Below are 13,009 nucleotides of genomic sequence, written 5' to 3'. Positions count from 1 at the left end.
AATCCTTGGTGCACGGATTTGCTCTAAAATTTGATAAATTGGTGTTATAAATGCTTTGCTTTGCATAAAAAGGTTTTTGTAAATATTCAGCTATTTTTTGCATGATTTATTTTAAAATAATTTGAAGGGGACTCCTGTCTTTGTAGCATGTATTTGTCCAGAATATTTTTTGACATTGAGTGGGAAGATCCTCTGGAATTGTACGGGCTACTCCAGTGCTGCTGTGTGGCTCCAAGTCGCACTTTCACATCCAGATACACACACGCATCTTAAACACACAGACCCACATACATCTCGCTGTCTTTCACACATACATGTCAAACCGTCACGTGTGCTCACAGCTAAACGCCATCCCACTATATATGCAGTGACAGGCTCACCCGTCATAAGGCACCCTTGCGCACCATCATGTTAACACACTCACCATTACACACACATCAAACAGCCACACAAACATGGGAGCACATGTTCTGTCCCACCAACACATGCCATAACTTATCAAAGCACAAATAAGAATGTCACATACGAGGGAGGAGCCTAGCGCGCATCCAAGATGGTCGCGTGAGCACAGGGCTCCCCGGACCCTCTCTGCTCCTCGGAATTTATCCTGAGAATATCCTGACGTGGCTTATGGAATCTGGGAGATAAAGACCAGCTGAGCGTATATCTCTTTTCAAAACTCAAATCGGACCTGGGAATCCTGAGTTGTCGTCGTCGGAACTTTTGGGACCCACCCGACGGAGGTGACCGGGGTGAAGGTGACCCGAGGGACCGGGCTGCAATTGAACAACAGCGGCTTCAGCGCGGTGCCAGCTGCCGATCCACCACTTTCGGTTTCGGTTTTGCACTTCAGGAGACCGGCAGGGAGGTGCGCTCGGGGTGGAGAGGTGCTTCCTGGGCCTCTGCATGAGGTTTTCTTTCATCTGCCACTAGAGCGCCTATCGCCTCGGACCCCCTATACCGACATTTTGTGGTCTTCTTGCTGGTGCCTTACACCTCTTGATTGGAGGTCCCCTCGGGTGACCGTGTTCACATGGGGGGCAAAGGGGGTCCCGAGGGCCGCAAGACCAAGGCTTCCCTCCGCGGGGGGGCAGTCCAGAGCAATAACATGGACCGCTACACCCAGGGCAGGGGGCCCTCTGGCGCTGCTGGCCTCCCCTCGGATACTGCGGAAGGAGGCGCGACCGCCACTACGGAACTATCCTTGCAGGACATTATGGGCGCCATTGATGGCATCAGGGAAACCATCGCGACGCAATATGAGGCCCTGGCCCGTAAGATTGACACTGTCGCGATCGATGTCACCCTGATCCGGGCCGACCTCTCCAAAACTAACGAGAAGGTCCAGGCTCTCGACGCACGGACCTCCACCCTCGGTGCGGAGGTGTCGGATCTGCGGGCCGCGCTTGGAGACATCAGGGTGGTTAACGACCATATGGCCCGGCGGCTTGAGGACTTCGAGGGACGGGCCCGACGCAACAACATCCGCGTCATAGGAGTACCGGAGTCCTCTGACGGCCGCCCGGTTGACCTCGTGGTCGAGGAACTTATCCTGAAACAGTTGTCCTCGGCTGGCCTAAGTAAGTTCTTTGCCGTGGAGCGGGCCCATCGAGTTCCGGGCGGTCGGCCACGGCCGGGGGCCCCCCCGAGGCCTATCGTGGCCAAACTGTTCTACTACAGGGACCGCGATGCTATTCTGCAGGCCTCACGGACCCACGGCCCGGTTCGTCATGAGAACTCGACCATCAATTTTTACCCGGACTTCACGCAACTGGTCCAGAAACAACGGATGGGATTCCAAGGGGTGAAGCGTCGTCTCCGTGAGCTGGGCCTAAAGTATTCGATGCTCTACCCTGCAAAACTCCGAGTGGAACATGGGGATCGGACAGCCTTTTTTGACTCTCCTGTGGCTGTAAGTGACTGGCTGGACTCTCTGCCGGACGGAGGTGGCCGTCCCGGACCCTCTGCGGGCACCGCAGGTGATGGGTCCCCTTTAGAATGACTTTTGGTCCTTGATTTTGCCTTTTTGCACTGTACAGTCGGGTCTTATTTCATTTGCATATTGTGTTTTACCAGGACCAGTGAGGGGGGCGGGCGGGGACGGGTCCCTTACCTCCTCTGGGTTCTTTTCGTAGAATGGGGTTAGTGGGGCGACAGGCACACTGCAAGTTGGGGGGGTTTTTTGGCCCGCAGGGGTGCAGGGTGGGGGGAGTTGGTCCTGGGGTGGGGATGGGGGGGAGGAGGGTTTGTTTTGCTGTGTGTTTTTTGTCTACAGGGCGAGGTACTGATTTTTGTCCACATTTGGGAACTGTGCTGCAGGCTGGGGGACCCTTGATCTATTGGGGGGGATGGGGGGGGACGGGTTGAGGCTTATGTCATGGAACGTTAATGGGTTGGGGGACCGTATCAAGCGGGGTGTAGTACTGCAATATTTGCGTCGTTTGACTCCTGATGTGGTGTTTCTCCAGGAGACGCATCTGGTTGGCAATGTTTGTCATGCAATGAACAGGGGGGGATACCGCCTCGTGGCCCATTCTGGTTTCACAACTGGTTCCAGGGGGGTGGGCATTCTGCTGCGAACCTCACTTCCGGTGGAGATCACTAAGATAGTCTCGGATGACAGAGGGCGCTATGTGTGTTTGATTGGGAGGTGGGAGGGGCAGCCCCTTGCCCTGGTTTCAGTTTACGTCCCCCCGGGCCTCCAGAACTCCACCTTCACTGACTTGGGTCGAATGCTGCTTGACCTTCCGGACAGCCTCCTGCTCATGGGCGGGGACTTTAATTCTGTGGTTTCGGGTGAACTGGATCGTCACCCACCAAGGACCCTCCCCGCTGCCCAGGCATGGCTGGGTGGGATGCTGGAGACCTTCGGCCTGGTGGATAGTTGGAGATTAATGCATCCGACCCAATGCCAATTCACCTTTCACTCGGGGGCGCATGGGAGTCTCTCTAGGTTAGACTACTTCCTTATGCCCGCGGCGCAGACTGGTCGGATTCGAGAGGTCAGGCACCTGGCGCGGGGTATCTCCGACCATTCTCCGCTGTGGCTTGTTTTTGACACCGGGCCGCGGTCTGCAGGGCGGATCGCTCCCATTAACCCATGGTACCTGCGAGACCCTACGACTCGTGACAGCCTGGTTAAGGCTATGGACCAATACTTCCTGGATAACGAGGGGTCGGTGTCTTCTGCAATGTCCCTGTGGGAAGCCTTTAAAACCGTGATCCGCGGACACGCCCTTTCCCAGATAGTGGTGGCTAAGAGGGTCAAGAGTGAGGCAGTGGTGAGGCTGGAGACTGACATCTTGGGGCTGGAGTCGGCCTTGGAGGCGAATGTTACTCCGGACGGGCTCCATGCCCTCAGCCTGAAACAGTTTGAATATAGGTCCCTGGTCACTGACGCGGCCAAAACTATGTATAGGGAGCAGCAGGGTCGACTGTACGATGCCGGGGACAAGGCGGGAAAGTTGATCGCGTGGCTGGACAGGAAGGAGAGAGTGAATCGTGTGGTCCCGGAGTTGCGTGCTGCGGATGGTGTGTGTGTGACGGAGCCTGACGAGATTGTGGAATGTTTTGCCGACCACCTCCGGGCTGTGTACTCCCCAGTGACTGACAGGGATGAGGACGACTCTCGCCTTCTACTGAGGGATATCGCCTTGCCCTGCCTGTCCGTTGAGGACCGTGAGCGGCTGGACGCCCCCTTGTCGGTGGATGAAATAGCGACCGCGATCCGCTCCCTTCGCTCGGGCAAGGCTATGGGTCCCAACGGTCTGCCCATTGAGCTATATAAATTGCGCCCTGACAAGCTTGCGCCCTTCCTCAGTCGCATGTTCCGTGAGTCTCTGGCGGCGGGTTCCCTCCCGGCCGATCAGCGTTTGGCCACGATAGTCGTTATCCCCAAGGAGGACAAGCCGCGAGATCGCTGTACTTCTTACCGGCCTATTTCACTGCTAAATGCGGAGCCTAAGATCCTGGCGAAAGTCCTTGCCAATCGTCTGTTGAGCGTCGTGTGCGATCTGATTCATCCGGACCAATGCGGATTCATCCCGCATCGTAACACCGCTCTTAACTTGCGGCGTCTTCATGGCGCCCTTGCCAGGGCGGAGCTCCTCTCCGAACCGGCCGTGCTGGTTTCTTTGGATGCCACGATGGCTTTTGACACCATCGAGTGGCCATTCCTCTGGGCTGTCTTGGCTAAATTTGGCTTTGGGGAAGGATTTATTGGCTGGGTGAAGCTTCTGTACATGGGACCCATGGCTCAGGTGGTGGTGAACGGGCGGGTCTCTCGGCCCTTTGCCCTCGGCAGGGGCACGAGGCAGGGATGCCCGTTGTCCCCTTTGCTCTTCGCTCTCGCCCTGGAGCCACTCGCGGCTTGGCTCCGCTGGGAGCCCTCGCTTCGAGGGATCCGGTGGGCCCCGGGCTTTGAAGATCGGGTTTCGCTGTATGCGGACGATATTCTCCTGTATCTCACCTCACCGCGGCAGTCGCTCAACGTCCTCTTTGACGTTCTGACTTCCTTTGGGAATAATTCCGGTCTCACGATCAATTGGTCTAAATCCTGCGTCTATCCGATCTCCGGTGGTCCTCCACTCCTACCGCCTCGGCTTCCGATCCAGGTATCACTGAGCGGCTTTAAGTATCTGGGGATACACGTTTCGCTGGACCCGGTGGCTCGCTATGAGCTGAATCTCCTGCGTCCGCTTCGGCGATTGCGAGAGGATACGGCCCGGTGGTGCAGGCTGCCCCTGTCCCCGCTGGGTCGGGCCGCGCTGTTCAAAATGATGTCCCTTCCCAGGTTCCTCTATGCACTCCAGAATTCCTTCGACGTCATCCCAGTGGCCTACTTTCGGGAGGTAGAGAGCCTGCAGAGGAGACTGGTGTGGGACGGGCGGGCGCGTATTGCTCTTGCTAAGCTTACTCTCCCCTGGTATGACGGGGGCATCGCGCTTCCCGACATTCGCAGGTATTATTGGGCCGCGCAGCTTTCGGCCATCAACCATGCCACGTATGCGCCTGGCCTGAACCCGGCGTATGAGATGGACAAGTTCCTGCTTCCCGGCGGGGACTATAACAGGGCGCTGTACTCCCGCTCGGCTGGCCGGACCCTTACGGGTCCTACTAAGATTGCTGTGCGGACCTGGAGGGCCGCCACTGCGGCCACGGGCTGGGGTGAGCGACTGACATGTGCTACTCCTTTGTTTGCCTCCGATCGCCTGGGGAGCCTCTGGACTACGAAGGGGTTTGACCAGTGGGACACGATTGGTATCAGCAAAGTGGGAGACCTGTGGCATAAGGGCGCGGTTAAGACTTTCGCGGCTCTTCAGGCCGAATATGAGCTTACGGACAGGGAGTTCTTCCGCTATGCCCAGGTTCGACACGCCCTGCTCTCGGTCTTTGGAGAGGGGACCACGATCCCGGTTTCCTCGCCCCTCGAGGACCGCATACTTGACGGACATGTCCCGGACAGCACTATTTCTTTAATTTATAAGAAACTGATTAATCATCGGGCTGACCTCTTGGTGCGCCTTCGGGAGGCTTGGACGGGGGATGGGGTGGAATTGGACGACGAGGACTGGCAGTCTGCACTGTCGTCCCCCAAAGAGGTCGCCATTCCAGCCCGTCTCCGGTTGGTACAGCTTAAGATTCTTCACCGGGTGTATGTGACAGGTCCTCGCTTGGTCTCGATGGGATATTCCGACGATGGGCTCTGTAAGCGGGGTTGTGGGCTCAGTGCCACCTTTCTCCATATCCTGTGGGAGTGCCGCGAGGTGGCGGACTACTGGCGCCGGGTACATACGGTTATGGGACAGGTCACTGGGGTTGTGCTGCTGCCGGAGGTGCGTCGCTGTGTCCTGAATGTGTGGGAGCCCAATGATTATAGCGCGGCTCAGACTCGGTGGGCGGCCCTCGGGAACATGATTGCCAAGAGAGATATAGCGCAGCTTTGGGGTGCCCAGCGGCCGCCCACCGTGTCAGTATGGAAGGAGAATATGGACTGGTGTATGTTCAGGGAGAAGACTGTGTATGTTGCCCGTGGTAGGCCGGGGACATGGGGCAGAATCTGGGGGCAATGGAATGCATATCGCGGGGGTATCTGTACGCCCCCCCTGGTGGACACCGATATCGCCATGTCCCCCTGACCCTTGACGGTTCCTGGCACCTTTCGGAATGACTACATATGGACGTTCAGTTCCCTTGGCCCCCCCCCCCGTCCCCAGCCTCCCGGTACTCCTTCCTTTCGTGTGCTGCTTAATGGTCTGACCTGGAGTTCCCCGGAGGAAGCCTGACCTGCGCCGTTTGTCTTTATGCCTCGCCTTTTGTTTTTCTTTTAGTTTTCTGTGTTTTTTGGATCTAAGTCTCCTGTGCCTCTAGAACTATCCGGACTCACTACGGGGCCGACCCCCGGGAACCGACTGCAGCTTTGATAAATGTATATTTCATTCTGTACTTAGCGGCCGGCCCTGGTGGTTGTAGGCCCGTGCTTGTAATCGAATTATTGTTCAATAAAAACTTTTAAAAACAAAAAAAAAAAAAAAAAAGGTTTCGTTGCGGATGCCTCCGGGTGCCGATGGTGTGGAGTCTGGGTGGGGCGGCGCGGAGCGGGGTGCGGCTCGGGTGCGGCAGATCGAGGCGCGGTCTCGCCCCGGTGGGCTAATATGTTAGATTGGGAATGACTCCGTTGCTGATTCTTGTTTAGTGCCGTGGATGCGCCGCTGACTCTTCGCTTGAGTTTGGTCCCGGGGGGGTCAGGGTTTCCAGACTATACTCACTTTAGTAAATAGTGAGAGGGAATTTAAAATCAAAAAAGTCCTAACATGCAATACCACATATTGCATTTATGCATTGATTTGTCCCTGCAATAAGATCTATATTGGTAGCACAATTCATGAGCGATAAGACACAACAATAGGCAATATCCAGTCGCTCGTCATTTTTTTGAGCATCACTTTCAGAATGAAAAATTGCTGAGAATGGTGGTCATTGATGCAGTTCCAATTGGGGTAAGGGGTGGAAATAGACAACTGACAGTTGGAATCTAGATATATTATTGATCTGGGGGCCCTGACCCCTTTGGGATTGGATTCGGGTGGGGAGTTGGCGGTGCATTTGTGGTGTTGGGCGGGAGTCGGTGGCGGAGTCATTTTCAATCTGTATTCAAATATTGCTAATGTACTGTAAAATGTAAAGTATTCTTTTATAGTTAGAGTAATTATTATTGAAATTGTCTGCTTTTTAACAGTTTTTTATCTTCACCAAAACTTATTTTCTTTTTGTATATTTTTTAGGTGAGGTGTATTGTTTTCAAAATGCAGGCCAGGTATTTGACAGAGTTTGGAAATTCAATAGCCCATTTTAGCAGAATTGTGTGCTAAACAAACACTGGGATATACATATCTGGTATATTGGCCCGCTGGGGCGAGATTGTGTTTTGGTTTGTTGTGTTTGGGTTGTGTCCTGCTCTGTGTTGCCTTGCTTGGGTTCCGCATTCGTTGGCGTTTGGAGGCATTTGCAATTAAATTTTGATAGTACTAAGATGGCCGACATGTTTTCTGATTGAAATTCATGATACAATGCACTTGTCCTTTCACTATGTTTATTACACTGGAGAAAATAAAAAAGATACTGTTGCTGCGTGACCCTCAGCGTGACCAAGGCGAAAGCTGAAACGCGTTGCTGGTGCAGTCAGTATTATTTGCACTGCAAAAGCAAAAAAAAAAAAAAAAAAAAAAAAAAAAAAAAGAATGTCACATACAAACCGTCACCAGACCCTTAAGCTATCTCTGACACACACACGTGCAATCCCACAGATATTAAACAAAGCTTGCACTGCTTCTGTTTCTGTACCATTATATGTACACGCGGGATCTTACGTCACTAATTTTTAGTTGTTTTCTCGCAGCTGGTTTCTGCTTAAAAGAACGTTGGTCTTCAGTAAAACTGTTTTGAAATACCTTGGGTTAGTATACCCATCCTCTGCTTACACTGTCTTGGTGCCATGACATAGACAAGTCCCACAGTTACTGCACAATAGATTGACTTTCTCAATAAACAAATCATAACACTTTTATGGAGTTTCAGTACCTTATGGTGCACAACTGCTCACCAAGCCTAAACTTACAACAACAAAAATGATTATCAAACACATAGGCGCAACCTATTGCATTTACCAATGCTTGTGAGTAGCCTCATAAATTGTGGTTCATTACACAACAAGTGTTTAGGGAGATATGTCATCAGGCAACCAGATTACTTGCAGCCCAGTTTATTTGTGCTAAGTTGGTCAGTTCAGCTTTAGACTAGGTCTAAACCCTGTTGTGCTCAGTACATTTTCTGTTCTTTGTTTTGTAGGTTGAAGACTCCCGGGAAACGGATAGACAGGGAGCAGACAGCCGCTCCTTTACCACCTCTTTGCTTGAGAAGTTCAAGCACAAAGGAAGATTCTTGTCCTTCCAGCAAGGTGCATGTAGAACCCCCAGACCCCTTAAGAATGGACAAGCCCCAGATTGGTGAACACGTGGAGAGAGCCCTTGGAGTGTTCAGTCGGGCAGCGACACCACAGGACAACAGCAGGTCCATGTCGTATGAGCTGGCACGACTGGATGGTGGGAAACTGTCTCTTTCTCCCAGGGTGGAAACTCATTTCCCATCCGTGGGGCATATCTCAACTCCTGTGCGTCAAGCTGAGCCAAAACATCTCCACTCTCACCACGAAGATTTGACAAAGCTTCGGAGCAGGGACCTGCAGGAGCAACGCATACAAGAACAGCCACCGTCATCTGACGACTTAAGGACTGAGCAGTCAACTCCCATGAAACACTTGTGGAGTGACCAGTCCTCCTGGACTGTACTCGGGACCCCCTTCAATGCCCAATGGGTGCGCCAAAAACAGGAATACCGGGGTACGCGGCCATGGTGAGCAGTAACCAACAGCAACGTTTCTGGCTACAAATTAAATGCATGTTTACATGTTTTTTTAGAAGAAAAAACTGAACTGTACAATCACAAATGCACTTTACTTTTTATAACCTTATTCATCTTTGACATTAAAAAGAGATATTTTATTAGGACTAATGTTTGTCTCTTGTTTGGGGTCCTAACTTTTAGGCAGTAGCTAGCTGAGACACAGCCGCAAGACTATCAGCTGATCCAGAAGATGTTAATTTGTGTTGTCTTTGCCTCTGAAGCATAATTCCATCACTTTTGTTCCAGAAAATTGTGAGACCCGGATAGTAGTTTTCTTTTCTTTAACTCATTTTATTTGGGCAGATGAATGTGTCAGCTACAAAAATCTCACTGCCATAGAATATAACATTTCTTAGCTTTCATACCGGAAAGTTTCAGAGGCGAGGATTATGCTTTCTTTCTTCACATTTATTACAAATATTTTCAAAAAACAGCAATTTAAAAACATAGTCAGAAAAACTAACTTTCACAGCAACGCCTGGGAAGCATACACATAGCATCATCCAATCAAGTAACAGATGTCCATATAAAGTCTTATTCCTCTTTCCATGCACCCGCCCCTTTCCTCGCACGAATCACGCTCTGGTAAGCTTTTTTTTTCAGGCTTGGAACCATCTGTCCCTATGGAGGAGGAGTTTCAAAGATATAGCTACTAATATGCACTCATTTATGCATCTGAACAGCATACACTAGCAAGACAGATGCAGTTCATTAACATCATAGGGAGCAGGATATTGCATACAGCACCAACATCTTTGTCAAAAGCTCCAGAAAACACATAAGGCAACAAACAGTTCCCAGACCTTAATATCAAGAACAAGTACTTACTTTTAAAGGGAGGGATGAAGACTTTCTCCCCCAGTGGGAATCCTGAGCTCCATATCCTTAATAGAATTGAACATTTCTGTTACAAAAACTAGGACATTTTATATTCTATTTCAGAACGTGAGGTGAGAATTACGCTCAGCACCAACTGAGCTATATCCAGCACTGGCTTGAAGTAAAATCTCTTGAACTTAGAGTTGGAAGAGCAGTCCACCACATTCATGATATCCTCCAAGTGAGCACCCAGGCAGAAGGCCTTTGATGCCATTGCACCTCCTAGTTTATTGTGCCCCAAAACTTTGTGTTGATGCCGGGCTCCTGCATTACCCATCTCACCCAACGGTCTATAGTGGAGGACACCGCTTTGTACGGCTTCCATCTTGCAAGGAGGACTTGCCGTTTCCCCGGGGCGTATCTCCTCCGTTTGGGCTTCATATGCCTTCAAACATTTCACCAAACACAGCTTGGGAGATTTTGCAAGTGCCCAACATGAAATTAGTCTGGAATCTGATTTAGTCTTGTAATCATAAAGGAAACCCCATCTAGGGCAAATATTCTACCTGTAATGTTGAGGGCTTGCACGTCCGAGACCCTCCTGCAGGACACCAGGCATAACAACTTTGACAGCGTCTCAGAAAGCTTGGTTCGAGGCATATGAGCTGTGGATCATATGCTATGCATAGATCGCCCTGTAGTGTTGGGTTGGGATGTTTGCACTTTGTTTTTCTTTGAAGAAGTCTTTACAGTCAGAAGGTAGTTGACTCCTTCTTTCGGTGATAGGGTGCATGGGCATCGACTCCATTGTTAGATTTTTTTTTTCCGCCATCGGGTTCGGATGTGTATTGCTGCCCTCTGGTTGGCACCGTTTCTCAGTTTCCTTCGACACGCAATCAACTACCCTCGACCGTATTGTTATTGATCGCGGTTCTCCATTTGTCGCGTATCATCTCACCTCGAAAAAACTTCGATCGGAAATCTAGTGGCGGGCCGTCGGGCCTACCCGCGCCGCCCGCCTTAGCAGTCGATGGAACGGACCCCCTTCAAGTTCGGTCCTGGGTGTCGTGCTAAATTTCCATGCACCGACTTGCTCGAAGTGTTTAACCTCTGCCTGTCCCTGGAACACAATGAGAAAGACTGCGACTTGTGTTTATCGTTTAAATCGAAAAAGATACTTTGTGACCGTCAGGCTCGACTCTAAGAGATGCAAAACAAGAGCGGATCTACACTGGACATCTTCGGGAAGATTCTGACACAGAACAGTAAGCTCAAGGAGCCAAAGAGGATAAACATTTCTCCGTTTCCGCAGTCTACTCCAAATTTGAAGAATAGGAGCAAGTTACTCCTGGTCAACGTACCGTGAGTAAAGACACCCCTTTGCCCCCTCAACAACCAAAGACAAAGGCTCCGGTCCCTTCTCTGCCTTTGGGCCAGGGTCGGCACCGACAAAAGGTTTCTGATACCCCGCCCTCAGGCCCGGCTCCGAAACATAAAGAGAAGCCTTCCGGCTCGGGCTAGAGCTGGCCCCACTCCGGCACCGAAACCCAAATCTAAACATGTAACGGTCACAATTCCACCGTTGCCGAAGACTCTACCTTCGACACCGAAAGGCTCGGAGCCGAAACCTCTGACGCCAAAAGACTCGGAGCCGAAACCTTCGACGCCGTAACAAACAACTAAAGATAAAGATACTCTGTCTAAAGAGCCTCGACCCAATGCCCCGCCTTCGGATCCGAAGCAGAAAACACTTTTGATCAACCCTGATACAGGACTTATCCATGCCACTCTTCCAAAAAAACGGAAGGTAGACCAGCCAGTGGACCAGCCAGAGGACTACCACATTCCTCTCAAAATCAAAAGTGTTGGAACCCTTTTCCACCTTACATTCCACCTCCTTCCCCCACTGATCCCAATTTACTTATTACACTATCAAATGCACCACCACTTACACCTGACCCACAGGATGGCGGGGATGAGGATGAAGATCAGGATAGGCCGCAGGACATTGACCCCTGGGAGGATTATCATACTGACCCTAGCCCAGATAATGACCCTGATTTGTATCCGTCTAGACCCCCCCCACCTGACGATAACATTGGGTGCATTGAACTTCTTAAAAGGGCTGCTCAATATCACGAGGTGGAGTTGCATAAAGAGCCTTTAGAAACGGATTTCCTCTTTGAGACACTTAGTTCCTCTCAGAGAGCCACTCATACCTTACCTATGCTAAAGGTATGTTGAAACACACAGATGAGATATTTAAAGATCCTGTGAGGGCAAGAATAATTACACCTAGAGAGGATAAAAAATATAAACCTCCACCCACAGACCCTGTTTACATCAGAGGTCAGTTGCCTTTAGACTCTCTGGTGGTATCCAACGCTTGCAAGAGAGCTAACTCACAAACCACAGGTGAGGCTCCGCCTCCTGATAAGGAGTCTAAGCTTATTGATGCCTCAGGCAAAAGAGTGGCTTCACAAGCGGGTAATCACTGGCGCATTGCCACCGATCATGCTCTGTTGGCTCGCTATGATAGGGCTGATTACGATGAGTTCGAAAAACTCGTGCAATTTTTACCTGACGAACACAAAACTAAGGCCAATGACCTTATCCGAGAAGGTAGACTTATCACTAATACCTCAATCAGGTGTGCCCTGGACACAGCAGATAGAGCAGCTCATACAGCAAACACCAGTGTACTCCTACGCAGATATGCTTGGTTAAGAATCTCAGGATTCAAGCCTGAGGTGCAAACCTCCATCCTCAACCAACCATTCGACAAAGAACATCTCTTTTGCCCAACAGTTGATAACGCGCTGGAGAAGATGAAAAAAGACACGGAGGTCGCAAAGTCCATGGGGGCTTTGCAATTGCCTGCCACTAGGGGTTCCTTTCACCGCTCCTTTTATAGGGGTGGTTCCAAAAATGTATCCACCGAAAACCACTCCTCCTCTTACAAGGGCAACAACCAATCCCCCTCTTCAAGAGGTTATTTTAGAGGTGTTTCAGATGAAACAACGGTAAGGAATTCAATCACCTCAGACAAGTGGGTACTACAAATTATCCAATATGGTTACTGCATGGAACTTACACATACTCCCCCAGATATTCTTCCAAGATCACATGCAATATCACCGGAGCATCGTGCCCTTCTAAAGAAGAGGTTCTCTCTCTCTTGGAAAACACGCTACAGAACCAGTCCCATTACAATATGAGGGGACCGAGG

General features: G+C 50.9%; 1 protein-coding gene across 4 annotated transcripts in view; it reads left to right on the top strand.

Annotated features, from left to right (window-relative positions):
- Nucleotides 1-9,069, top strand: part of ATAT1 (alpha tubulin acetyltransferase 1) — a 235,485-nt gene extending 226,416 nt beyond the window's left edge. For all 4 annotated transcript variants that reach the window (XM_085610964.1, XM_085610893.1, XM_085610810.1 and 1 more), the window contains exon 12: nucleotides 8,347-9,069. In XM_085610964.1, coding sequence (XP_085467090.1) covers nucleotides 8,347-8,914 — 568 coding nt within the window. In that variant the 3' untranslated portion in view covers nucleotides 8,915-9,069. The remainder of the gene's footprint in view (nucleotides 1-8,346) is intronic.
- Nucleotides 9,070-13,009: the final 3,940 nt, after the last annotated feature.

Source organism: Triturus cristatus, chromosome 1_1, assembly GCF_964204655.1.
Source record: "Triturus cristatus chromosome 1_1, aTriCri1.1, whole genome shotgun sequence".
NCBI lineage: Eukaryota > Metazoa > Chordata > Amphibia > Caudata > Salamandridae > Triturus > Triturus cristatus.
Note: the sequence above shows the minus strand (reverse complement) of the source record. Positions and strands in the feature narration are given on the sequence as shown.